Source organism: Gorilla gorilla, chromosome X (genome assembly GCF_029281585.2).
Source record: "Gorilla gorilla gorilla isolate KB3781 chromosome X, NHGRI_mGorGor1-v2.1_pri, whole genome shotgun sequence".
In the NCBI taxonomy this organism is placed as follows: domain Eukaryota; kingdom Metazoa; phylum Chordata; class Mammalia; order Primates; family Hominidae; genus Gorilla; species Gorilla gorilla.
Genome location: NC_073247.2, coordinates 165199520 through 165224888, shown reverse-complemented (window position 1 = coordinate 165224888; position 25369 = coordinate 165199520). Strand labels below are relative to the sequence as shown.

Here is a 25369-nt window from a genome sequence, read left to right as displayed (position 1 = left end):
GCCAGGTGGGGACAGTACTAGGGAGTACAAGACCCCCCAAATGACTTAAGAAGAAGCACGTGCTAACCGTGGGGCTTCTGCGGAGGGAGAGGAGCAGGGGAGGGCTCCCCAGACACCTGGGGTCTCCACTGCCCTTAGCCTGGAGCCTCCATGCGAGTCTCTCTCCTGCCTGCCCCTCCTCACATGCCCAGTTTGTCCCTGAGAGCAGCTGGGACCCCTGGCCCATTCCCCAGGAGCTCCCTCGCCCTCGCCAGCCTCTCCCTTGGCCTTGACCTGCCCTTGCAGCTGTAGCCTTGCTCGTTTCTCCTTAGCCTTCCTGTGGGCTCGGGGTCCCGACGGCTGCCCCGCTGCAGCACCCATTGACGGGGAGGAGGAACACAGCTGCGGCCCCTCTGGCTCTGAGCACATGCTTCCCCAGCAGGCCCGAGGGCAGTCCAGGTCCAGGGCATGGGGGCAGGGGCTGGCCGGTTGGCATGGACACAGATGGGCGGCCTGCCCGGAGCAGAGGCCAGATGCCATCGGAATTGGATTAGGAGCATCTCGTGTCGGCTCCCAGCGAATCCGCCCCCTCCTTTCCAGAACTGCCTGTGGAGCCCAGAGGGGGACTGGGCGGGGCCAGGTTCCCGGGCGAACCCACCTCTGAGTTCAGCCTGAGACCCAGGTTTCCTGACAACAGCAGCGCGGTTTCCAGGATGGGTTCTGGAATCCTCTTGGAGTGCTCCCAAGGCAGCGAGGGCAGTGGATTGATGAGTGTACCGCCAGAAGATAAAGTCCCCTTCCCGCAATGCACTATGCGCCATAAAGCACCTGCCCCACGGGGGAGTGCCTGCCTCCTGGGCAGCCCCAAGTCTGCCCACCTTGTCAGGGGGTTGGCATGGGGCTTGGGGCACAACAAAGCCAGCTGCCCCCGTGGCTCAGGCCCTTGTGTCTGAGGAGGACTGAGGGGCAGGCAGGTCTGAGCACCAGGGTCCAGGTGCACGACCGGGCTAGGGGATGCGGGGAGCAAGTCACCCGCTCCTGGCACCCAGACAGCTCAAGCCCGACAGCTCAAGCCCGAGGACCTTGAGGGTTGAAGAGGGGAGGGGCCGGTCCTCTGCTGCTCATTCTGTGGGCAGCAGATCCAGGCCTGGCCGGCTCCCTGCACTGTGGCCTTGGGGACCCAGGTGCTTGGAAGCCCGTCAGAGGCCAAGCCACCCACCTGTGCACCTGCCCTTCTCCGTGCCCCTGCCTCCACAGGCACGCAAGAGCTCCTGAGCTCCATGGCAGAATCGGGCAGGTTCCCAGGGGCCTTGACATTTTAAATATTTAACAAGGCCTGGCAGACAGGGGAAGAGCAGACAGCTGAGGCCCATCTGCTTCCTTTGATCTGGGAGAGGCCAGAGCCCTTGTGGATAAATGGCCCTCCACAGCCTCCTCCGGGGCTGGGCAAGGAGGAGGGAAGGCAAGAGATGCTCGGGAGCAGAGCCAAGGCATCAGCCCCAGCAGCAGCTGCACCGTGAGGGCGTGTGCGGCGGCGAGGCCGGGTGTCACAGGCGCATCAGCTCCAGGGCACAAAGCTAGGGAGACCCAGGCAGACCCTGGAGTTCCTGACCTGGCCCACAGCCCCCCTCCTCCATCTTCACTCCTCCCTGCAGCCTGAGTGCCACCTGCAGACAGACGGGGCCGAGGCCAGAGCCACAAGAGAACAGTCTCTGGGTTGAGGGTGAGGGCAGAGCGGGAGGCTGGAGGTGCCAAGGAGCCTCGCGGCTGGGAGCAGAGGAGATGGGTGGGCCCAGGCGTTGCCCAGATGGGCAGCAGATCAAATCAGCCCGCACTGGCTGGGGAACAGGCCTGGCACTAGGCTGGGATAGCCCCAGCAGCCCTGCCAGGCACGCAGGGCCAGAGAATGCTGTGGCTCCTGGAATCTGGGGCTGGGCCTGGCTCCTGGGGGTCCCCGCTTCATGGCAGACCGCAGCAACCAGGGCTGGGCAGGCCTCACAAGGCCGGGTGGAACATTGCCTCCCACAGGGATAGTCAGGCCTCCGCCCCAGATCTTTCTCGACAGTGCTCACCGGGCTTTCTAGAGCCTCCCTCAGCAGTGAGACCGACACTACCCTGGGCTTGTGCCTCTTTGGGACAGCCTGTGGCCAGTCAGTGCCACCTCTGATCAGCACTCTGGGCCTCCCGTGACCCAGCTTCGGTCACCCCTTCCTGCCAGACCCAAATGGCTTGTGCCATCCCCAGGCCATCCTCTCTCTTCCCAGGAGAGGCCCCGGTCACCCGAAACTCCGAAGGCTTGCACCCTGCATCCCTTCCTCCTGTTCTGATCCCCCTTAAGTGAACACAGGGTTGAGCACACCGGAAATCCCCAAATATACAGATGGGGCTGTCTTCCTCCTCCCTGCCCTGCCCTGCCCTGTTCCTCGGAAGGGTTTCTGTTTGGGGCCCATTCCGCCTGTGTGTGTGTGTCCCATGAAGTTCCCATCTCCTCCTCCCCAGTCTCGCTCTACAGAGCGGAGAACTCCTGATTGTGGAGATATGGAGATGAGGGGGTCAGGTCAAGTTACCCAGGGCATCTCCCCCTCAAGGGAAATGGCTGAGAGGAGGGGCACAGGTGGCCCTTGACCCTGGCCAGCCTTGGGGCTAAGGATGCCTTCAGGTCGCTCCTCTGAAGGCTGGGAGCAGGGCTGGGTGGCACGCAGCCTGAGAGGGACTTACCCTCTGTGGGTGAGGTCTTCAGCCTCCGGCAGAGCCCGCTGACATCCCCGTAGGCCTCCTCGATCTTCTGCAGCGCCTCGGCCCCTCGCAGCTCCATGAGGGTGCGCAGCTCCGCCAGCGTGCACCCAAAGCCTCCAGCCTGGGGGACATCCCGCTGCTGCTGGGGCTTGGGGTGGAACTCGATGGAACTATTGGCCATGTCGCCCATGCTGCCTGTCGGGCCTTCTCACAAGTGCAATCTTGGCTCAGCCACAGCCAGGGACAGGCGGCCACCCACGGTCCCAGTGCCCAGGCAAGGTTTGGCGGCGGTGAGAAAGCTGCTAAGCGTGGACACCTGGGGAGACGGAGGTGAGAAGAAGCCAGGGGAGTGGTTGAGACAAAACTGAGGTCCCATCTTCCAGAATATTCTCGGCAAATCTTCACTCAGTCTGTGCCATGACCCTCGAAGTGCAGAAATCACCTCCCAGGCTGGGCCAGTGGCCCTCATGCTCTGCCAGGCCCCACCAGCCAGGCCACTCCTGGGTCCTGCCCACCGTGGGTGCCCAGAACCTGGAGGGCTTGCCCAGGTGGGGGAGGGGAAGTGTCGATGCCTCCTGCCAGGACCCTGCAGTGGCTAACACTAGCTAGCTGGAGGCAGAGGCTCTCACTGCCCCCCAAATCCATTTGGGAACCCACGCTGAAGTGAGGGCAGCGTGCTGGGACTGATCAATGGCTGGTCTTGCCCGTGCCCCACCACCAGTCCTGGGCTTGTTCACTCCGGTTCACTCCCTGCTCTTGCCTGGTTAAGATGCGCCCTGTGCAGCGGGCATGCCATGAGTCCCTGGTGGTCTTCTGGCATGGCCTTAGTGGCTCACGGTTTCTGTGGCCCTGAGAGTACCTGGGGGGCCAGGGGCGAGGAAAGGAGGAGGCCCGGAGGAAGGGTGGGAAACAGGGGAGGGGAGAGAGGGACAAGACGGAAAGGCAAAGAGAGGGAGGGAAAGGGGGATGGAGGGAGGGGGAAGGGGGGTGGATAAAGGGAGTGGCTGAGGAGGAGAGGAGGAGAGGGCACACAGGAGAAAGCCAAAGTAGCCACAGGTCGCTGGCGAGTCTGCCAATGTCCCAGCCCACAGCATGGTGCCACCCACTCCCCTCCACGCTCTTCTTCCCTCCAGATGACAAAGTAAGGAGCTAAAGTCTCCTCACACTGAAAGCATCCAGGCCACGGCCCTGGCCACACTGCCTTCCCCACTCTGCCGAGCATCGCCAAGTTGTCATCCCTCTCCCTGTCCCCGTCACCTTACCCAAAGATCCGCTAGGGCCCAGGCTGCCCCTCCTGCAGCCATCACAGTGTTTGGCAGGGCCCACTGCAGCTCCTCTCTCTCTGCTCCTTCCCGGCCCGAGCTAAGCCTGCCACATCCTCATGGAACTGAAATGGCCTCAGTGCACATGGCCGGGCCTTGACATCAGCCAAGAGCCCTCCTGGCAGCTCAGCAGGGCCCTGACCCTCCGTCTCTGGGGAAGCTCCTGGCTCAGAAGCATCCGTTGGAAACGAGTGGCCCAGAGCCCTGAAGAAAGGGGAGAAAGCCCTCAGGCAGCTAAAGCAGACACAGCCAAGTCCATGGCCTTATTCTCAGGAGAGGCCCTGGTGGTGGATACTTCACGAAACATCCATCCACAGTGACCCATGTTTGAAAAGCGTGGGCACCTGCGTGTTTACTCTCGCGACACGTTACACATGAAGCAGCCTTCACTTCTGGGAGATGTGGGGACAAAATAATGGCCATGTGCCTGTGCCGTCCTCTCTCCCCACCTCTCCCTGCCCTGTCTTGCAGTTGGTCACCTGACACATATTCACCGAGCAGCTACTACATGCCTGGCACTGGCTTGATGTGCTGGGACAGGTGCTCAACAAGTTTCAACTAACCCCATCCCTCTCTAGCTGGGACAGGGAAAACAGCAGGCCCGAGGGCCAAGAGCTGTGGGGTTGCAGCTGGGGCAAAGGTGAGGCAAGGCGTCTGGGGACAGGCATGGGGGGAAAAGACTAGAAGGAGTGAGAGCTGAGGAGAGGGGGCCAGGACAGCAAGCGAAGCTGTCCCAGGTGAGGCGGGCTCCTTCTGGGGGTGCTGTGTGGACGAATTGCCCTTGCTTTTCTGACGCGGGAAACTGAGGCTGGCTTGGGGAAGTGGCAGAGCCAGAGGACAGCTGGGTGTCCCGCTTCCGACCCCTCAAGGCAGCAATGGCAGCTTTCGGCTCTCACCTGGACTCCTCGTCTTCTCGAGACAGCCTCCCCTCCCCACCCCACGACCTTTGCTTGTGACGGTGCACCTGCCAGGGCGCCTTCTCCCTGCCTTCCTGAGCTCCAGTCACCTCATGCCTCAACAATCCCACCATGTAGCAACTTTGTGCCACTGTCAGGTTCAGGCTCTGTGCCCCCAGCGGGTGACAGAGTGAATGGCTTGTGTGGTAGGCTCTTGGGTGGCACACGGCCATGACAGAAATGCTTGTTCCTCAGAGCAGAGGATCCTCGTGGCACGGTCATCGAGGCCTGGTGGCCCTCCCCTGGCACGTGCTCATCCTCCCTCCTCTGACCAGGGCATACCCAAGGCCAGCTCTGTCCTCCCCCACCCGGTCCCTGCCCCTGACCCCACAGCGGTGGCCCAGACAGAACCATACCAGGTCGTACAGCTGCTCCTGACTGGTGCAGCCATAGCTGTGTCTGAGTGGACCCACAGTGACTCATGGGGAGGGCAGTGGGCAAGGAGGCAGTCCTCCCCTCTGCCATGGTCCCGGGGCCAACTTCCTTCTCCTCGGCTGGCCCTGCTGGCCCTCCCCACTGCAGGAGCCCCACCCCTCAGCAAGCAAGCTCCACGTCCTGTGGACCACCTCATAGGTCTCTCTCTAGTCCAGCAACTGGTCATGACCCTGCTGTGAGTCACCACTTTCCTGGTTCAGGCACCATCGCTCCAGCGAGCCCCTGTTTCAGTCTCCCATCCCCATCAAGCAAAAGGCCAGATTCCTTCTGAGCACTTCCCAGCCCCACTCCCACCCCAGCCGCACAGCCCTGCCAGCTCTGAGCCCTGACCGCACGCCCTCTGTTCCAGCTCCACCTGCTGACCTCCGATGAATCCTCTTAGTCACAATTCAAGTGGAACATTCTCCAGGAGTCTCTGCCAGTTCCCCAGCCAAAATTGATTGCGCCTGAGTCTATAATCCCACGACCCATTCCTATTTCACTCTGCTTGGCACTGCAATGATCTGTGAGCATGTCTCCCACGAGCTGGGTCCTAAGCTCTTTGAGACACGTGGTATGGAGTCGGCAGGAAGTCTACCGCGTGGTCAGTCCCACATGTGGCCGGGGGCCTGGAGGAATGAGTGAATGGGGGCCTGGCCCACAGGGGAGGAACTTGGAGTCCTGGGAGGCGGAGTCTCCATCCTGGAGGACAGGGTGCGGTCGGGGTGCTCTGCTAACCCTCATTGTCTTCATGAATGCAACAGGCTATAGGGCAGACAGGATGCATCAGTTAAAGTAAGGCCCATTTAGAGCGACTGTTGGCTGCTGTACAGACCAAATGGCATATACTTTGCTTTTCTGGGTTCTATATAAGCCTGGGCGATGGCCTCCCTGAGGCCCAGTAAAGACAGCAGCCATCGCCGAAATGGCCAAGAACCGAAGTGACTAGGCCTATCAGTTCTGCAGGCCTGACAGAGTTTCCGGCCTGGGCTGGCTGCCGAGAATGGTCTGTAGGCACCAAAAGGGCAGGGAACATACCATTTCTGTGCTCTTTCATCTTTCTGACCTTAATTGGCTTAATTGAAATGAGAACCTCCACAGAGGGGGCCTCGCACCTTCCGGCATTTGCACCATCCCCGCACAGACTGGCCGGCCTCGTGGTGGGAGACAGCCAGGGGGGTCCCTGGCTGCTGCCTCCAGGGGCTGCTGGAGGGGATGGCCCAAGTCCAGGCCCATTACTCAACCGCCTTCTGGACTCTTCTCTCCAGCAGGGCCCAGACACCCTCACCTCCCAACTAGGCTCAGAGTGCCTACTCCCGACCCAGTGACTCAAACCCACCTGACCAGAGACCCAGGGGTCCTCTTTCCCCTATGTTGTCCCTCCCTGGCTTTGGGGGCTCTCCTGGCACCTCCAGCTTAATCCCCCATGGACTTCCTCCAGGCCCTGGGCAGCCCAGCATCCTCCAGAAGGCTCGGCACTTTCTAAGTAGGGGGCACCCCCGCACCCATGGGGCCCCTCTCAGGACCCCATGGCACACACTGAGTTTTGAGCCCACATCTGCATGCCAGCTCTTGACAGACATGTTTCTTTCACTGCACCCTTGGAAACACCCTACGAGGGCCAGGAGAACTCTCCCTGCCTTACAGAGGGGGAAACTGAGGCTCAGGAAGGCTCCTGCCTGGTTCTCCCAGCCCTGCCTTCCATGTGACTTGAGATGGGTCATGGCCACCCTTGCTGGGACGCTCTGATGACACCCCTGAAAGCCTCCCCAGCAGGCCCAGGCTGCATTCCACTCGGCCACCTGCTCCGCCTTTATGGAGGAGAGAACAGATGGAGGGCGAGATCCCACCACCGTCCTCCAGATCTCAGGTGATGCACGCATCGGGATTCACCCCATTCTCTTTCCTGAAAACAGCCCCACTGCACCCCAGTCGAGCACCCCTTCAGTTTCTGGGGTCTGCGTGGACATATATCCCCACAGGGATGATGGGGCATGTACTGCCAGGAAGTCCCAGCTCCCGAGTCACTCCCTAGTCACTGGACCCTCAGTGATGAGAACATGCGGCTCCTGGGCATTCAGACCATCTGGATGCCAGAGCCAGGCCCAGGATGCCGTGGCCCCGAAGCAAGAAGGAAGCAGAACTCAGGGGCAGAGGGCAGGAGGTGGACGCCTGGGGGCCTACCTGGGCACATGCCCTCCACCGTGGGCCCTCCTGGAGGCAGACTGTCCGTCACCTGCTCCCTACAGACCCACCAAGCAAGGGCCCGCCTTTCAGAAGGGCCCATCACTCAGCGACGTGACTCACTACGGGGATTCCTTAAAACAATAGTCCCCCATCTCTCTCCACCTCCAGGCTCCTAGAACACAGGCCAGGCCCGGCAGAACCCAGAGAGGAAAAGCAAGCCAAGGCAACAGCGAGAGGTGTGGCCCAGGCCTCGTAGGTCAGGCCCGGGGTGGGCTCCTAGACCAGCTGGGGAGCAGGTGGGGAGAGGGCACGGAAGGAGGACGCCCAGTCTGGCAGCCACCCTGCCCTTTCCTGGGCCTGGCATGATCCTAGGCAGGTCGAGATGCTGGTGGCTGGTGTGCACCTCGGAGACCCCTTTTATCCCTGATTCCCCACATCTTCCTGCCCTTGCGCCAGGCCCTCTCCTTCCTGCCCGCCCCTGCCCCCTCCCCTCTGCTTGACGCACCTTGGCGACCACCCGGGAGGGGAAAGGAGGGTTCCAAGGACAAGGCCTGCATGCAGCCAGGGAAGGGGGAGGGAAGGAGCTGAGGCAGAGACCAGCCTCATTAATATTTCAGAGGCACCGTCGCTGCAGCTCCTGGGCCCTCACGGCTCCACTTGTGCTGGTGGAGGGAGGAGGATGGGAAAAGAGAAGGAAATAAAACCGGAGAAAGCAGATTTAAAGGGACAGGCTCCCCCTCTGCCCCCCACCGGCCCCCAGTGCTCTGTTCTTTCCTCCCCCTGTTCCTGGTACAATCTGTACACATGACAAGTGGCTCTCATGCCTGGAACAGCTTTGGGCAAAAACAATAGCCGTCACCATGGCGCCCCCTCCCCACTCCTGCATGCACCCACCTGCCTGAAGCTCTGCCCTGCAGGGCAGCCCCGGAGGGGCCACGTTGGGGACCCACTGGCAGCTGCGTGCAAAGCCAAAGCAACCGCCTGTCCGGCGCCGGGTGCCGCAGAAAGACACAGGCATTGGAAGTCCTCGTTAACAAGGGTCCAGACAAGGAGGATTCTGGAACCCACAGAAACACCCTGGAGGTGGCAGGAGCCCAGGAGGTTGCCCGATTCAGCCTGCGCCTTTGGGTGGATGCACTTCTGCAGCACTCCTGGCCCCTAGGTGGCCCAGCGCTCTAGTCTAATCTACGGCAGCCCATGCCAGACCTGGGTGGGCACCCCTCCCCACTCAGGGAACTTCACGAATACAGAGTCTTGGGTCTAGAGCTTCCCATTCAGAAGCGGGAGGACCAGAACGCTATAAAGCACCCCAACCCCTGGGGGATCTGGGTGTCTAGCCAAGCTCGAGACCACACATTTGCCTGCCTTCAGAGGCTCCAGGGCTGGCCCAGAATTCTCATTCAAACAAGCGCCGCCATAGAATGGAAGACGGTGCAGCCACTGTGGAAAGCAGTAGAATTCCCATAGGACCCACCCACCCCACTGCTGGGGTAGGCCCCAAAGAATTGAAAGCAGGGACACAAACATATTTGTCCACTCAAGTTCATAGCAACATTACTCACAATAGCCAAAAGGTGGATGCAACCCAATGTCCATGGATAGGCAGCTGGATAAACACGATGTGGCCCATCTAGGCCATAGAATAGGACTCAGCCTTACAAAGTAAGGCCATTCTGAGATGGGCTTCAACATGGCTGACCCTTGAGGACGTTGGACTCAGTAGAAGGAGCCAGTCACAGAGAGGCCAACACTGTAGGATTCCACTCCTGTGAGGGCCTCATAGGAGAGCTGTGAAATCTGAGGGGACGGACAGTGGAAGGGTGGGTGCCAGGGGCTGGGGGGTGGGGAGTTGGGGTTGAATGGGGCCAGAGCTTCAGTTTGGGAAGACGAACAAGTTCTGCGGCTGGATGGTGGTGATGGCTGCACAGCACCATGAATGTGCCTCTGCCCCTGGGCCGCACACTTAAAAATGGTAAACGTGGTACATTTTAGGTGATGTCTATGCCGCCACAATAGAACACCCAAGCAGCCCCCACCAGCCACTTCGCCCTGTGTCCAGGGTGGTGGACACTGGGCCTGAATGGCCTCCCGTGGTGCCCAAGCCACATGCCGTGATTGCAGGAGTTTCACTGCCTTGACCAGCCCAATCAGCCAGCAGTTCGCTTGTATGGATTTTAACTTCCAAATCCTACTGGATATGGAAACCCAAGCAGACCCTTCCCCACACACCCTACCCCCAGCCTGCGGCCTCTGTGACTTTTAACACCACCCATATCCTGCCCAGCCAGGTGGGTACCCTATTTGGTGGCACAGGACCAGATCAGTGGAGAGAGGCCATCACCACTGCTCCTGCCCTCTTGCTCACAAATGGCCCCTCTTTTTGCTGCACTTCTTCAGAGGTACCGACCCCATTCCATCCCCAGAAGGGCTGGCCAGGTCACCTGGGGAAAGCCTGGCCTCAAGATGGGTACCTTCCATTTCTCAAATGTGTCTTGAGGAGGTGTTAATGAATCCGCAGAGGTGTGTGGCAGAAACTTGCTAGCTACTCTCCCACCTCTTACGTCATGTTTTAATTTTCAGCTAAGTGTCTTGTCATCCAGCTAATGATTACATTCCCCCAACTCCCTTGCAGCTAACCATGACCATCTGACTCTGTCCTGGCCAACTGGGTATGAGCAAAAGTGACAGGGATGAATTCAAGGGCCGTGTCCTTAAAGAGAAGGAATGTGTTCTCCTCTGCCCTTCCCCTCCTTCCTGCCAGCTGGAATGCTGATGTGGGGACAGGTGCGGCCGCAGCTATCTATCTGTTGCCATCTTGCACATGGAGTCCATGTATGACACAATCAAAGGAGCTCAGATTCCTGAGGGCTAAGTAGCTGTTGCGCTGGCCCTGGGTTGCCCACCTAGACTCTTACATGAGAAAGAAGTCAATTCTCTCTCATTGAAGCCACTGTTATGCTGGGTCTCTGTTAGATAGGCCAAGCCCATAGCCTGAGTAAATGTTCACTCCTAACCCAAATCCAGCCTGGTTCTGGGAGAGCCAGGAGGCCTCCCTGAGGTCTCCAGGACCTACCAAACCCCCACTTTCCCCTGAGCTCCCTGGGGGGTGATATTGTCCTAGAAGATCTAGCTGAGGCAGAAGGGAGATGATAGAGCCACGGACGAGAGGCAGAATGACTATCACTCTGCCGGCAGCCTCTATAGCATGGGGTGGCCCTCCCCACCAAAGAGCACATGCGGCTCAGGCACAGAGTGGTTAGAGAGCCTACTCAAGGTCACACGGCAAGCCAGGAGCAGAGGCCAACATGACCTCAAGTGGTCTAGCTCCAGAGGATTCGACATTGCTGCTCTGCCAAGTTATACTGCCCTGAAAAGCCCAGAAAAGCAACGAGCAAGTGATTAGAACCAATGAAAAGAGTTCAGCAAAGTGACTGGACAGGAAATCTGTCCCCATCAACCTCAGGGTTCCAGAGTGCAGGTGCTGGCTTTGGTCACTCAAGCTCTCTGGGCCTTCACTTTTTAATCTGCGAAATGGTCCTCGTTCCTTTCTGCTGGGTTGGTGAGAAGGCAGGGCTCCACCTACCCACACACCCTGAGGCTGGTCCCCAGGGGACTGGGCCCATTTTCCCAGAGGTTCCTTCAAGCCCATGAGACCTCCAGGAAGCCGAGCAGGGCAATGCTCTTTGCTGAGTCAGCCCCTCCCGCCACACGCTCCCTTCCCGAGGCTTGTCCTGAAGTCTTCAGCTGGACTCCAGCTGGACCCCAGAGTTCACAGGTCAGGACCAAGCTCAACCGGTGAAGCCAGAACATTCCGTTCGGCCGGGGGCTGAACCCATGTGCCTCTCTGGATGCTTCCCCAAGCTTGCCCGGACTCCCGCAGTGCTCCTGTCTCCCACACAGGCGGCCCTCACAATGCTGGGTGTCCCTGGATCCCACGGGGAGGTTGGAAGCCCCTTTGTGATTGGGGCCAGAAGTCTACACTGAGGGTTGGGGGACAGTCATTTGTTTCCTGCCAGAGAAGGCAAGAGCTGCAGAAGGAGAGAGCGAGGGAGCAGGAAGCATAATGACACTAATTATCCAATTACAGCGGGTGTGCGAGCTGCATTGCAGCGTGAGCCTGGCCAGCCACTACCCTACCCCCACGTGCTCCCCACGCCCCTCCTGCTAGCCCGGACCTGCCCAGCAGCCCCGAAGGCACGGACGGCATGGGGACCTAGAAACGCTGTGGCTGTGGCCAGCGTGAAAGACTCTAGCCTACAAAGGGACGGAGACCTCGTGTTTGGGGTCCAATGGGAAGCCGGGTCCCTGTCCTCCCAGCCCTTCATAGCCAGAGAGCACGTGGATGGGAGGAGAGGTGCCCCAAGTCGGCCCGGCTCTGCTGTGGTACCTCGGTGCCCGTCCCAGCCCGCTTCCAATCTCGGAGCCAGCTCTGAGGACCGGAAGCCGTCAGGGCCTAAATAGGTAATTAAGGAAATTACAGGCAGCTGGAGGCCATGGGGCTGTGGGCCCTGGGCTAAGTCCTTCCAGCTTGGACAGGCAGTGACTAAATAAGGAGCTACCAGGACACATACACGTGTCCTCCTAGGGAACGAGTCCCATGGGGCCCCATTAGGAATCCTGGCAGGGGCAGTAGAGAGGGCATCCTGGTTTCTGGAAGCAGGCCAAAGTCCATGGGAGGACAGGCTGGGGGGATGCATTGGTGTCAAGGTCAGAGGCCAATAAAAGGATCTGGGAGGCAGACCTCCAAATGGGGGCTCCAACTGAAGATGGGAGTCAAGCCTGCCCTTCTGTGATCTAGACCCAAGGAACGAGCACACCGAAGTATCCGTGCCACTCTCCCCAGCTGAGGGGGCAGGATGCCTGCTGCCAAATGTGGTGATGGAGGAAGAGCCAGTGGCGAGGGTGCCCAGAGAGAGGGTACCTCAGAAGCTGCAGCCGAGGCTGCAGGACGCGAAGGTCATCAAGGGCTTGGCTGCTGTCTGAATCGCATGAACTGAGCATTGCTGGTTCATTTTTGAATTTTGCCTAAGACACTATTTCTGAGCGAGGAACCCGGCATACGAGCCCAAAGCTTTTCCAGCAAAGCCCAGAGGAAGCACCACGAAGTTCCTGCCGTGCTCCAGGAGTGCCTGAAGGGAGTGCAGAGGCAGAGGCCCCCTCTCAGGCCGGGACCCAACACCAACGTAGGGCTCCGAGTCTCTCCCTCAGCGTGCCCCACAGCCCATCAGCTCCCCCTACCCTCCCACCTCCAGCTGCTCCTCCAGTTCCTGACCCTCTTATCATCATCTGTCATCAGCACCATTCCTCCCGCCCCCTCTGTGCTCATGGACAGATGCCCGCTCTCCCCACTGGGAAGGCACCGGGAGAGCACAGCTGGGCTGGGGACAGGACCTGGAGGGGTGCATTTCTGCTCTGTGTGCTCACCCCCTCCCCTCCTCCCTTAGGGGAGACCCCAACCCTGCGCGTCTCCATCTCAGATACCCCCTCCCACGATTGTGCTATAGCCCAGCTTCCTCCTTCGGGGAAGGGTGGATGGGGCGCAGAGGGCCAGGCGGTGGCCTGGGAGCCCTGACCCACCCCATCCCACCTACAGACACAGCCACGAGTGAGTGCCTCCCTAGGGGCTACCAGGGCAGGCGTCGGGGGCAGTGGCCCCCAGGTCAGCGCATTCTTACCCTCTGGCCCCATGGATGGGTTATAAGGGGGGACTCTTGCTCCACTCCCCAGGACAGAGGTTTCCAAGCCTAGCTGCTGGTCACAGTGTTGTGGGTAGATGAACCACAGGCCAGGAGGGAGAGACGAGACTAGGTGGGAGACGTGCCCTACCCGTCCACAGCCCTCCCTCTTCTCCTGCACCTGGCGTGGGACCATCCGCTGGCAGCCACCCTCTGACTACAGGAGGGCACCCAGAGACCCCAGGAGCCAGAGGAGCCAGGACCAGCTGCTCCTGAGCCCATCTCTCCTGGGCCTGTGGCTCCAAGCCAAGATGTGGCAGTGTCTGGTCCTGGATGCTTCCAGGAGAAATGGAGCTGAGGCCCATGGTGGGGGATGGAATGGACCCTTGTGCCTGGTGAGCCCTTGCTCTGCCCGAGAATTGGGGCTGGACACACTCTCCTGCCTCTGCTGCTCTTTGAGGGAGCCAAGCGGTTACTGCCGGGCTGGTCCAATCTGGAGAAAGGGCCCCTTCCCATTTGGTCACGCCCTGTGCCACCATCACACCCCTGGCCCGCAATCTGTGGGAATGTAGGTTCAGTTTCGAACCGGCCACTCCATGCGCCTTAACCCGGTTCAGGGTTTGATTTGAAATGCCGGAGTGCAGGGAATTCTGAGTGTCAGGACAGTGATTTCCAAAAGAGCAGCAGAAAGGCCTAAGTCCTGTCATTTGAGGTCATCTTCTGCCGGCCCACAATGGCTTCCCAATCTCCCGCGCTCTCTTGTACTGCCGGCTTTGTTTTCGTGTTTCTCAGTCAGGAGGCTGTGGCGTTCCCGGGGCCGTCTGGCTATCCTCAGCTGGGGGCCTTCACTCAGGATGGCGCTGTCCTGCCCACACCCGCCTCCCATCTGCGGAGAGTCAAATCCACAGCATCTGCACAGAGCCAGCCGCCACCCCACCCCATGGGGACCGGACTCATCTGCGGCTTCGGAACTCTGAGGATGTCCAGAGAATGTATCACCCAGTGCTTTATCTTGGCGGGGAGGGAGGAAGGGGGACTTGACAAAGTGGTTCTGAAGTCCACTGGACAGAGAAGCAAGCTTTAGGATTGCTGAGGTGGGGCCGGCAGGTCAGGTATTAAATGATACCAGGTACAAGAGGCAAAAGCACATCACCGGCACAGCAGCACACAGATGGGCCCGTGGGTCAGGACAGGCAGCCAGCACCAGGTCTGACTGCAGACCAGTGTCAGTGCGTGCAAATGAGCCAGGGAACAACCGATTTGCTACTAGAGATGGGGACAACTGGTTAGCAATCTGCAAAGGATGCACCTTAGATCCTCACCTCAAACTATCCCCTAAGACACATCTCATTTGGATTCAACAGGTTTGGCAAATTACAGCTTAAGTGCCAAATCTGGCAGCCCAGTGTTCTTGTGAATAAAGTTTTATTGGGACACAGCCTCGCCCCCTCATTTTGCATTGTCTGTGGCTACTTGCAGGCTACCATGCAGAGTTGAGTAGTCGGGACAGAGACTATGTGGCCTGCAAACTGGAAATCTATTTACCATCTGGCCTTTTGCAGAAAAAGCTTGCTAATCCCTAAATTAAAGAGTTAAATATCTTAAAAATGCAACTACACCACCCCAATACACACACACACACACACACACACACACACATGAAGACACACGGAAAACTCAGAAATGAACAGCTCTCAAATTTCCGAAAGGGATTTTCTAAGCCTAGAAACAATGGAAGAAATCACAAATAATTGTGAGCAACAAAGTGTTTACCTTTTGCATGAAAAAAAAATGGCAAAGAACAAAGGTCTTAAAAATTATTTGCAATAAATCTGTTAAATTGTCACTGTTTTTTCATGCATATAGTTTATTCAAGCCCACAGAAGAAACACTAAGACTTCAATAAACGCCTTTCATTCCAGCACTTTGGGAGGCCGAGGTGGGTGGATCACCTGAGGTGAGGTGTTTGAGACCAGCCTGGCCAACATGGTAAAACCCCGTGTCTATTAAAAATACAAAAATTAGCCGGGTGTGGTGGCGGGCCCCTGTAATCCCAGCTACTCGGGAGGCTGAGGCAGGAGAATGGCTCGAACCCTGGAGGTGGAGGTTGCAGTGAGCTGAGATCACCCCACTGCACTCCAGCCTGGGGGACAGAGCGAGACTGTCTCAGGAAAAAAAAAAAAATGAAGGGAGGAACAGATAATTCACAAGGAAAGGACAACTTATAAACATGAGGAAAAACGTGCCCCTCATCAGCAATTAAAGACATATAAACTAAAGTACATATTTTTGACCTAGATACTTATGACAATTTGTTTGATTAAAATATCTAATGCTGGCAAGGTTGCAGTGAGCGACACCATCCAGCACGATGAAAAAGCCCTTTTGGAGAACAATTTGGCAGAAGATACCTCTGTCTGGGTCCTCTCCTCAGGACAGAGGCTCCTCAGCAGAGCTCACGTATAAGAGCAAAATAAATCTGACTGCCTGGGTTTCCAAAAATAGCCAAATAATTAAGCGAATTACAGTCTCTTGGGAGAATATTATTCAGCCATTAAAAATTGTAATTACTGAAGGCCGCCTGATACATCCCGGGTGCTTGGTAAATAACTGTTGAATGATCAAATTTCTTCTTTGCATGGTTCAAGATCATTCTTTATTTTTGCAATAAGCACTTACTGCTTTTATAATCTTAAAAAATTAAACTATAACCATTTTGAAAAAAACCATTCATTTAGGAAGGGATTATATTAATAAAGAAAATGCTTATGTGAAGTAAAAAACAGATTACACAATTGAGCCCATGGTATAATGACAGCAATGTGAAATGAATCAGATGGAGATGTTGGATTTACATTTGCATGATAGGATGGCTTTACTACATTTTCGACTTCTCTGTGTTTTATACGTTTCCTATAGAGAGCATATTAAGACTATTGTTTTTAAATAGGAAGAAATCAATTTTAAAAAAAACAACCCACGACTCCTCCCTGCTGTTTCCTGAGCCCATGCAGCGCGCTGGGCATATGGTGGGGCCTAATAAGGACCAGGCGGTGGCCGGATCTGGTTTTTGCCCCATGCTGGGTGTGCTAGGGCCACTGGAGTCAGCACGAGGCAAGGTCTGGGCATCCCCCACAGCACGGTGAGCTGCTGGGACAGAGGCCCTTTCCCTCCTCCCTGGTCTGTGTTTGTCTAGGTATCTGCGCAGCCCCTGGAGAGTACATGCTTGGCCACTCCCTTCCAAGGAGGCATGGGGCAGTGGGCTTGGCGGGGGGTGTCTAGGTCCGTATGAGGACTCGGGTCTCCATTTGCTCTAAAGCAGCTCTGTGTGACAGTACATCCCGGAGTCTCTGCACTGTCCCATATGGTAGCCACCAGCCACGTGTGGCTACCTGAGGAGGCGGGGTCAGGGCAGGATGGGCGGGGACTCAGGTTGTGGACCCGAGCCCTGGGAGATACCGGCTGGCCTCGTGGCCTCAGTCCATGCTCCCGGCCCCAGCCAGGTTTGCACTCTTACTTTGGTGAACACTTAGCAAAGCACAAGGCTCCAGGAGGGCAGGAAGGGCATTGCGTTTGCTTTTTGCTTTCCGTCGTCTCCCCTGAAGCAAACACAGAGCCTGGCACACAATGAACCAGGGCAGTGTCCCTCATGCCCATCACATCAATAAGATGTGGCCTCCTGGCATAGCTGGCGCCATTCTGACAATAGAATGCACTCATCCATTCTGAGGAACGACCCGTTCAAGCCCAGCCTGGCACTTTCTGTCCCTACCTGTTAAGCTCTCAGACTGGAGCCTGTCCCATCACAGAACACCTCTTCAAATTTCTGTGAGCAGTCAGCCCTCTTCGGGGCTTCTATTCAGGATGGTTCTCTGGGGGAGCCCAAGCTGCTGCATTAGTGGCCTTGTGCCACCAGGGAGTGGGTGTGGGAGGTGGCTTCAGGGTCCGTGTGAGGACTTGGGTTTCCATTTCCTGTAGAGCAGCTCTGTGTGACAGAACATTCGGGAGTGATGGAAATGTTCTCTCTCTGCACTGTCTGTGACGGTAGCCACCAGCCTTGGGTGGCTCCTGAGCCCTTGAAATGTGGCTGGTGCACCTGAGGAAGTGCATTCTAATAAAATCGCTGCTTGGACAGTGCAGCTGGAGAAAGTGCCTCAAGCCTGTGGCCTCAGGGGAGAACTTCTCACTGGAATAAAATGGTTGCTCGCTTACTGAGAGACCCACCTACAGAACAAGAGAGGCTGGTGCTCTTCAAGGACACGGACATACTTGCTTTGTACAACTTTGATTTGGAACCAAGACTCCGGAAACCTCCTTGTGCTCTAAAAGAGTCCTGCCAGTCCCAAGATTCCCCAACCATTGGCATTTCCACCCTTGCCTTGTTGCTCTGATTCAAGTCCTGCCACCTACTCAGCCATGTGACCTTGGACTTGTCCCCTTCCCAACCTTGGGCAGTCCAGGATGCCCGAATTCCCCTGCATTTGAGAGCCTGCTTCCCTCTGCCCCAGTGACGCGTGGCTCTGATCCTTCTCCGCAGGCTCCCAGGCCCACTGCCAGCACCGCCCACCCAACAGAAGGAGCCCAGGCAGGGGAGGGCTTTCCAGCCGGGCACTGCTTGGCCTGGCTTCTGCCAGCTTAGCCAGGGCGGGGAAGGGAGGAGCCCTGTGCATGCTCCAGGTCTCTGCCTGGCATACCCAGCCCGGGGCGTTGCTGGGGAGCTTGCTGCAAAGTCACAGCAAGAGGCTTAGAGGGAAGTGTTTGCCTTCAGTACCATGGCACAGGTCCCCATCTATCAGCTGCCATTTACGTGCACTACCAGTGCTTCCGGGTGCCCTGAAGGGGCCATGAATGCAAAGCTAAACCGGTCCCTGAGTTGCTGGAGATTGATATAAATCCACCTGTTGTCCATTTCTCTCAGTGGGTAGATGGGGCAGAGGTGCAGGTGGCTCAGCTTCTGAGCTGCAAGGTCTTCCCAAGAATCCCCGGCTTCAGCCCACAAGGCTGGGAGTACCCGAGACAGTGAGTTCACACGAACCACACTCTACTCTGCTGACTTCCGCACACACTTCTGGAGATACATGAACTAATGGCTACAAGCACAGACCAGACTCCGGAGCCTGATGGACTACATTCCAGCCCTGGATTTGCTACCTACTGGCTGTGTGACCTTGGGCAAGTTACCTAGCCTCTCTGGGCCTCAGCCTCAATGCAAAATGGGGATAACAGCACTTGCAATCATTTGTTGTTGTTTCAATTAAGTGGGCAAGGAAATGTCTGTGCAGCACTCAGTGTCTGACATAAAGTGACTGCCATTATAACTATTATCATTGTTGACATTACTTGATGTGCTACTGACCACTGATGGAGACAGTGGCCATTGGTGAAATACACAAGCCATCAGTTTAAAATCAGAGGGGAGTTCATATGTGCTGATGACTTGCTCTGTGAGGTGGCGGAGGAGGTGAAAAGGCCAGAGGAAGCTCTGCCTGGCTCTGCTGGCTGCAAGAGGCCCAGAGGGTACTCAGCTCTCAGAAGCCCCTGGGGCTCTGGGGCGCCCTCATCCTGTCTACTGGGCAGGCAAGGTGCCCCTTTCCACAAGACATTCTCAGAGGGTCCTCCACGGCTGACCCCGGCACTCCGTGGCTGCATCCCTGGGCTGGGAGCAGACGTTCTGGGATGGAGAGCACTCACTGACTCACAGGCTTGGCTTCTCCCGCTAGTGAATGATTCAACCTCTGAAGCTCCAGCTCCCCCAGGCCCACCCCCACCCTCCCTGGATCTGGAATGGAGAAGGGACTTGGCCAAGGTCACAAAGACCATCAGGTAAGGGGCTGCTGTCGCTGAAGCCCCAGGCACCCACACGAGCCTCCTCTGGCCCCTTCCTTGCCCCTCGGGGGCCGATTGGGGCATCTCCATCACCTGGCATTGTGGCTGTCCCCTGGCATGCTCTTTGCCTTAGGGGCTTCCTTCCTCAGGGACCGGCTCTCCTTCTGGCTCTGTGCAAGGCCCCCTCCCACGCCCGCCCCACTTCCATCTGCCCGTTACCCCCTGCTGTGTGAGAGCATGCCTACTCCTGCACTCAAACCACCTGGCTGTGCTGGGCACGGCCCAGGTGGAGCTGATGGAGACTGGCTGTGTCCTTGGCTGTCCCCCGCCTCGGGGCCTGCAGCAGTGACAATCAATGGCCGGGGACCACAAGTTCCCAGCCCGTTCCGATGGCGCAGACTTGAGGGGCTGACCTCACCCTGGGACCCTCCGCTGGGTCTCAGCTGTGTCCCACGGGGGCCCAGGCATCCCCAGCCCTCTCCTCGGCATCCCAGTGCCCCTTTAATGAGCCACATGGCTTCGGTTTCCTCATCTGTGAAAAGTGGCAGCGGGGGTGGGGGTTGGGGATGAAAACAGCCATTCACTCGTGTGGTTGAGGTGAGACTCAGATGGAGCTCAGGAAGTGGGGCTGGTCTTTGATTATTACGATAACCTCTCCCCACCTCCCTGCCCCACCAGGTTCATAGGAATGTCCCTAGCCATCTGCTCATGAAGGAAGGGGCCTCAATTCAGGGCTGAATCCCTTCTCCTCTTGGGGGCCTCAATGATCCCATCTGAAAAATGGGGACAAAAATCCAGGCCTTGCCTCTCCTGTTCAGTGAGTCTGCAGATTCAGTGAGGTCAAGGTCATGAATATGCCATGCAGAAACCAGGTGCCCACTCTGTGCCAGGCCTGTGCAAATGAAGAGCCAGTCCTTGCCTTAAGATGGTCACTGACTAGTGAGGGGCAATGGCAGGGGGTGAGGGCGCAGATCCTAGTGGGCAAAGGAGGGGAGGAGGTGCAGGGGGTGCCTGCCAGACTGGTGCCCAAGTCAGCCAGGGGAAGTCGGCTGACGTTTAGGGTGCCAGTGGAATTCAGGATGGGGGCCAGTTGGGGACAGGCTGGACTTGATCCTTCAGCAGGCAGGGACTCCTTTGAGGTCGGAGGCCCTGGGCTTCATCTTTGAAAGTTATATGACCTCGCCAGGAAATGGCAAGCATCTAGTTGAAGAATTCTGGTCCCTTCCCTGCCCCTTGAGTGAGCGAAGGAGCATTTCCACAGTCTCTCCTAAACCCTCATGGAGCCCTCACCGCGGGCTCTCCAAGACTCCCTCCAGTCCTGACCTGCCCCGGCGCCATGCCCCTGCCCTGCCTCCCACCCCTCCTCAACCGGCTGGCTGAGCCACCAACCCCCAGAAGGGCCAGCAGAAGGAAGGACACCAGGTCACAGAGAGAGAAGCCCATCGTCTCAGGCTCTGGGAGATGCGGCACCTGCCATTCCAAATTCCATAATCTTAAAGCCAGAGCTTTCACCCGTGAGAAAACGGAGGCGGCCACAGGAAAAGCTGGCTGGCCAAGGTCACACAGGCGAGGAGGGGGAGACAGCTGTTCCTGGAGGGATGGAGAAGTTACCTAAGTGCGGCCCCGGGCGGCTTCTCGTGGGCACTGCCCATGACCGCGGTGGGGTCTGCTGGGCAGCCGCGTGGGCGTGCGGGGAACGGTGTGGGAACGCGAGAGGGGAAGGATGATACAGTGTGAGGGCGCGGGGGGGGGGGGGAGGGGGTGCCCGAGGCTCCGGGAAGGTGCGTGCGCACTGGCGGGCTCCCGGCCCAGATCCCGCGCCCCCGGCTGTGCCCACCCTGAGCCCCGGCCCGCAGCCCCCAACGGCCTTGTTCCTCAGACACGGATGCGCGTGCGCGCGCGATGCGGGGCGCAGGGTGCAGGGTGCGGGGCGCTGCCCGCCGGCCTGGGGCCCCGGGGTGACGCGCGGCCGCAGTGCCGCAAGGACACGCAGGCCCGGCGCGGGGCTCAGGTGCCTCGGGCGGGGACCCGTGTCCCCCTACCTGCCGCCGCACCACCTGCCGGGTCATCCTCCCATCCCCACCAGCGCCTGTGCCCGCGCCGCGCCCGCGCCCACCCCGGCGGCGCCCGCGCGCCCAGAGCACCACTTACCCGGGCATGGGCACGGCCGCCGCCGCGGCCTCGGCTCCGGCGGGCGCTGTCGCTGCGGGCGGGCGTCAGGCGGGCAACGATCCGCTCCAAGGATGGAAAGGCCTGGGCACGGGGTGGCCTGGCCGGCGGCGCGGGACGCGACCCTCTGCGGCGGGCGAGGGCTGCGGCCGAGTGCTCCCCACGCTCTGCACCGGCGGCGGGCGACGCGGCGCGCTCGGCTCCAACCGCAGCTCTGAGCGCGGAGGGAGGGAGGGGGGAGGGGGAGGGAGCTGGGTGAGGAGGAGGGAGGGAGGAGGGAGCGGGCGCGGGGGGCGGTGCGCGGCGCAGGGGCCTCGGGGCTCAGGAGCTACGCGCCCGGTGCGCGCCCTTCTGTCCCCAGGACGCGCGAGGGTGCCCGCCCTTCCTGGCCTGGCATTGCCCCCAAAGGGCACTGGCCGAGTGGGGGTGGGTGGGGATGGAAACTGGGGGACCATGGCACCTGTGAGTGCAGAGAGAGCACCCTGAGCTTGCGACTGAGGCTGCCACTACCTCTCCAGAACCTGCCCTCTAGGTGCGTCTCCCCAACAGTAAAATGGGGCACAGAGCTGGGTGGCTGATGTGTAGCGTGCGGTCCTTGGGTCTTGCCTCAGTGGACTCCAAGGCATTGGTGGTCTCCTGCAAACTCCATTATCTGTTGAGAGTACGGGCGTCCAAATGCGTCTTCCCAGAGGAAGCGGCGCTTACCGGAGATCCTCACCGTCGGTTATCACGGGAACACCGTTAGGCAGAACACAGAGACTGCACACAGGTGGGCACCAGAGACAGACACGCAGGGGCACATACATCCCCGGTGTGAGTGGAGACAGACACACAGACAAACCCCAGTGCAGACACCTGTCCACACCCACAAGCACGCGTTCCCACCTACCTGGAAAGAGACCCCCGTGCCTGCCGGTGGACCCCCAGGCTTCCCAGCTCCAGGGGCAGTGGAGGCCTCTGACCCCAGGGCCGGCCTTTGCCAGCATTCTGAGCAGCAAGCAGAGAATGCTCGCTGGGGCACAGGTAGAGGCTCTGGGCGGGAGCCTGAGGCAGGTGCAAGAGGCCTGGAGACAGCCTCAAATTCTTTCTTGCCTTGGACAAAGAGGGCCCTGGATATGCTGTGTGCCAGACCAGAGCTGAACACTGGGGACACAGCAGGGACCACAAAGCAGGGAGTGGCCGTCGGATGGCAAATGAGCTCACGCCGCTGGGGTCAGAGCTATGGAACCCCATTGATGGGGAGCCATGAAAGAGGCTGCTGGCGGCTCAGGGAAGGCCTCTTTGAGGAGGCACCACTGTGCTAGGGACCAAAAGGACAGGAAGGTTCTGCTGCCCCTGAGACCAGGGAACTGTCACAACCCCCACAGACTGCCCCTCCCTTCCACAGGAAGCAGCTGGTTCCGTGGAAAGCCAGTGAGATCTGGCATCCCAGAGCCAGGGCCAAGCCCCTGGCACTTCTCAGTGTGGGCTGAGGTTCGCGCGCACACACACACACACTCTCATACACCTGGTCACGTGTGCGCTCACACATGCTTACTCACACCCACTCACATGCACGCACACATACTCACACCTGCTCATATGCATGAACTCATGCTCACTCACCTACTTACACAAACACACACTCACACACTCATGCACACACTCACAATCTCACGCAGACACATCCTCACAGTCATATGTGCTCACTCACCCTCACCCACACAAGCTCGGTGGCCCACACAGTTACACAATGATTCACACATAGTTACATGCTCTCACACCTACACAACTCACACACTTACCCAGTGAGCACACACGTGGGCACATACATACACACACACTCACACACAGTTACTCGCAGTCACACTCACACACACACTCCCCACTTGGTTTGCACCCACACTCACACTCTCACACATATTCATTTGCACACTGCCGCAGTCCCCTTCCACTCCAACTCGGAGGCAGCTTTTCCTGAGCCTGGGGCGTGTGCTCCTCAGGGCCCAGAGCCGCCATGGGGACACCCCTTTCTCACACACACACAGCCTGTGACTTCCCATGGCCCCGAATGGGAAAAATCAAGACTGAAGCAAGCCCCAATGATGCTGGAAACTTACCATGAGCTAAGTTCTGGCCATTTCACGAGAGCCCTGCCATCTTGGAGTCGTTCCTCTTACTAGCCCACATTCCAGATGGGGAAGTGGAGGCCCAGAGGGCACTGGATCCCACCCAGAGCAGGTTGTAAGCTAGACTTTGGCCCCTGGCCGGGAGGCCAGCTGCCCCCATGCCCCCAGGCACCACAGGAGGGCAGAGGAGCTCCTTTCCCCAGCGCATTCAGGCCATGTTCCTTCTTGGCCTCCCACACTGTGGCAGGCTCCCTGGGGTCATGTCCTTCCATCCCAGGCCCAAGGGCCCTGCTCTGGAGTGAGCAAAGGCAGAAGCAGGCTGCTGAGCTGGCCTCCTTTCGTGGCCCCCAGCAGGAGCATCCCTTGGGCAAGGGGTGGGTCCTGGCTGAAGACAAGCACCTCTTAGCAGACATGTGTGGGCAGCTCTGGGAGGGCAGGTGTGGGGCTGGGGAGACCCACACTTAAAGGCTTAGGAGTGGCTGTGAGAGCTGACAAGCAGAGAGAAGAGTCCCTTTGGGCTGCGTCACTGTCTTCCCTCGGGGACCAGGGAACATACTGAGGGATGGAGGCTGTTCATTTAACTGATGGCTGCTATCCACATGGGGGAATCTCCCTGAGCTTGGAGCAGCTGCTGCCTGGGTTGCGTGTTTATGCATCTCCCCTCCCTATTCTCTGACCCCAGACTCTGCACAGGCCCTCTCTGGCCACGGGGAAGAAGCAAGTTCAGGGGAGAAAATCTGAGGCAGGGGCTACCTGCCCCACAACTTTGCCTCCTCCCCCGGGCCCCCAGGGCACTGCTCATGGCTAATCCAGCCAAGAGTTGGCCATGGTGCCTACCTTTGTGATGAGTCCCACTGAGGCCAAGGTCAGATGGCCAAGGAACAAAGTGTCATGGAAGTCCCTAGTCCTCAGCAAATTGTGGCCCCTAAACAGCTAATGGCCAGGTAAGGGGATGGTCCTTTCTCTGTGGTTTGTGTCTGTTGGTTCCCAGCCCAGAGTCCTGAGGCTGAGAGGGAGGGCCCAGGCCTGGGAATGAGGACACCTGAGTGCCAGGCAAATGCTGCCAGTGTCACTGGTGATCCTTGCTCACCGGCCAGCCCCTCTTGGGTCCTCCATCAGTAAAGAGGTGGGAGCTTTGCTAGAAAGTTCTCCCATACACCAAGTCCTGTCCTCTGCACTGGGAGTACTTAGGGAGCCAAACCCAGGGAGGCCCAGACCACTCTGCTTCCCAGCTCCCTCCCAGGTCCCAAGCCAGCCTGTCCCACCATGCCCTGGACCTGCCTCCTTAGGGCACGCCAGGCCTCCGTCCCCACCCCACTCTCCCACATTGCCGACGACTGCCTGGGAAACAAAAGCCACAGAGAGCACCCTGCTCTCAGCGGCTGCCCACCGCCCCACCTGGCCGCCTCATCCCCACTCTCACCCCTCTCTCTCTCCACCTGCCTCCAGCCCCTTCAGTTCCTGCTCCCCTCCCACAACTGCTTTCTCTCCTGGCTCCGTGGCCCCTACCCAGTCACCAGGTCCCTCCTCTCCCAGGCCTCTGGGCCATGCCCCCTCCTTGCCCAGGTCCCTCCTGCCACTGTTGGGACAGCAGCTCCTTGGCCAGCTCTGAAGTGAGGACCCTTTTGGCTGGGCCTGGGGCCCCCATCCCGTCTTCTCATGCCCACTGTCTCCCTGGCTGAGGTCCCAGCCCCTTCCCCAAAGCCTCAGGGGCAAAGCCCGTGTCCACTTGCAGCCCAGGGGCAGGCTAAAAATGTCCCCACCGATGTGCCCATGTCCCAACCCCTGGAACCAGAATGCAACCTTATTTGGAAATAGGGTCTTTGCAGATGCCATCAAGTGAAGAATCCTGAGATGTGGGTTATCCTGGGTTATCCACACACACACACACACACATGCTCACACTCACATCCATGCACAGAGACACACACACACACAGAAACACACATACATGCTCACACTCACATCCATGCACATACACACACAGAAACACACAC

The 25369-nt window shown here is 58.6% G+C and overlaps 1 protein-coding gene across 4 annotated transcripts in view; it reads right to left on the bottom strand.

Moving 5' to 3' along the window:
- The window catches only part of ATP2B3 (ATPase plasma membrane Ca2+ transporting 3), a 65375-nt gene extending 43895 nt beyond the window's left edge, over positions 1-21480 (bottom strand). For 2 of the 4 annotated variants that reach the window (XM_055375845.1, XM_055375844.1), the window contains exons 1-2: positions 21247-21480; positions 2698-3031 (exon numbers count right to left, since the gene is read on the bottom strand). In XM_055375845.1, coding sequence (XP_055231820.1) covers positions 2698-2905 — 208 coding nt within the window. In that variant the 5' untranslated portion in view covers positions 2906-3031; positions 21247-21480. The remainder of the gene's footprint in view (positions 1-2697; positions 3032-21246) is intronic. The other 2 variants (XM_055375843.1, XM_031005800.2) reach the window with 1 other exon arrangement.
- Between the last annotated feature and the right edge of the window lie 3889 nt (positions 21481-25369).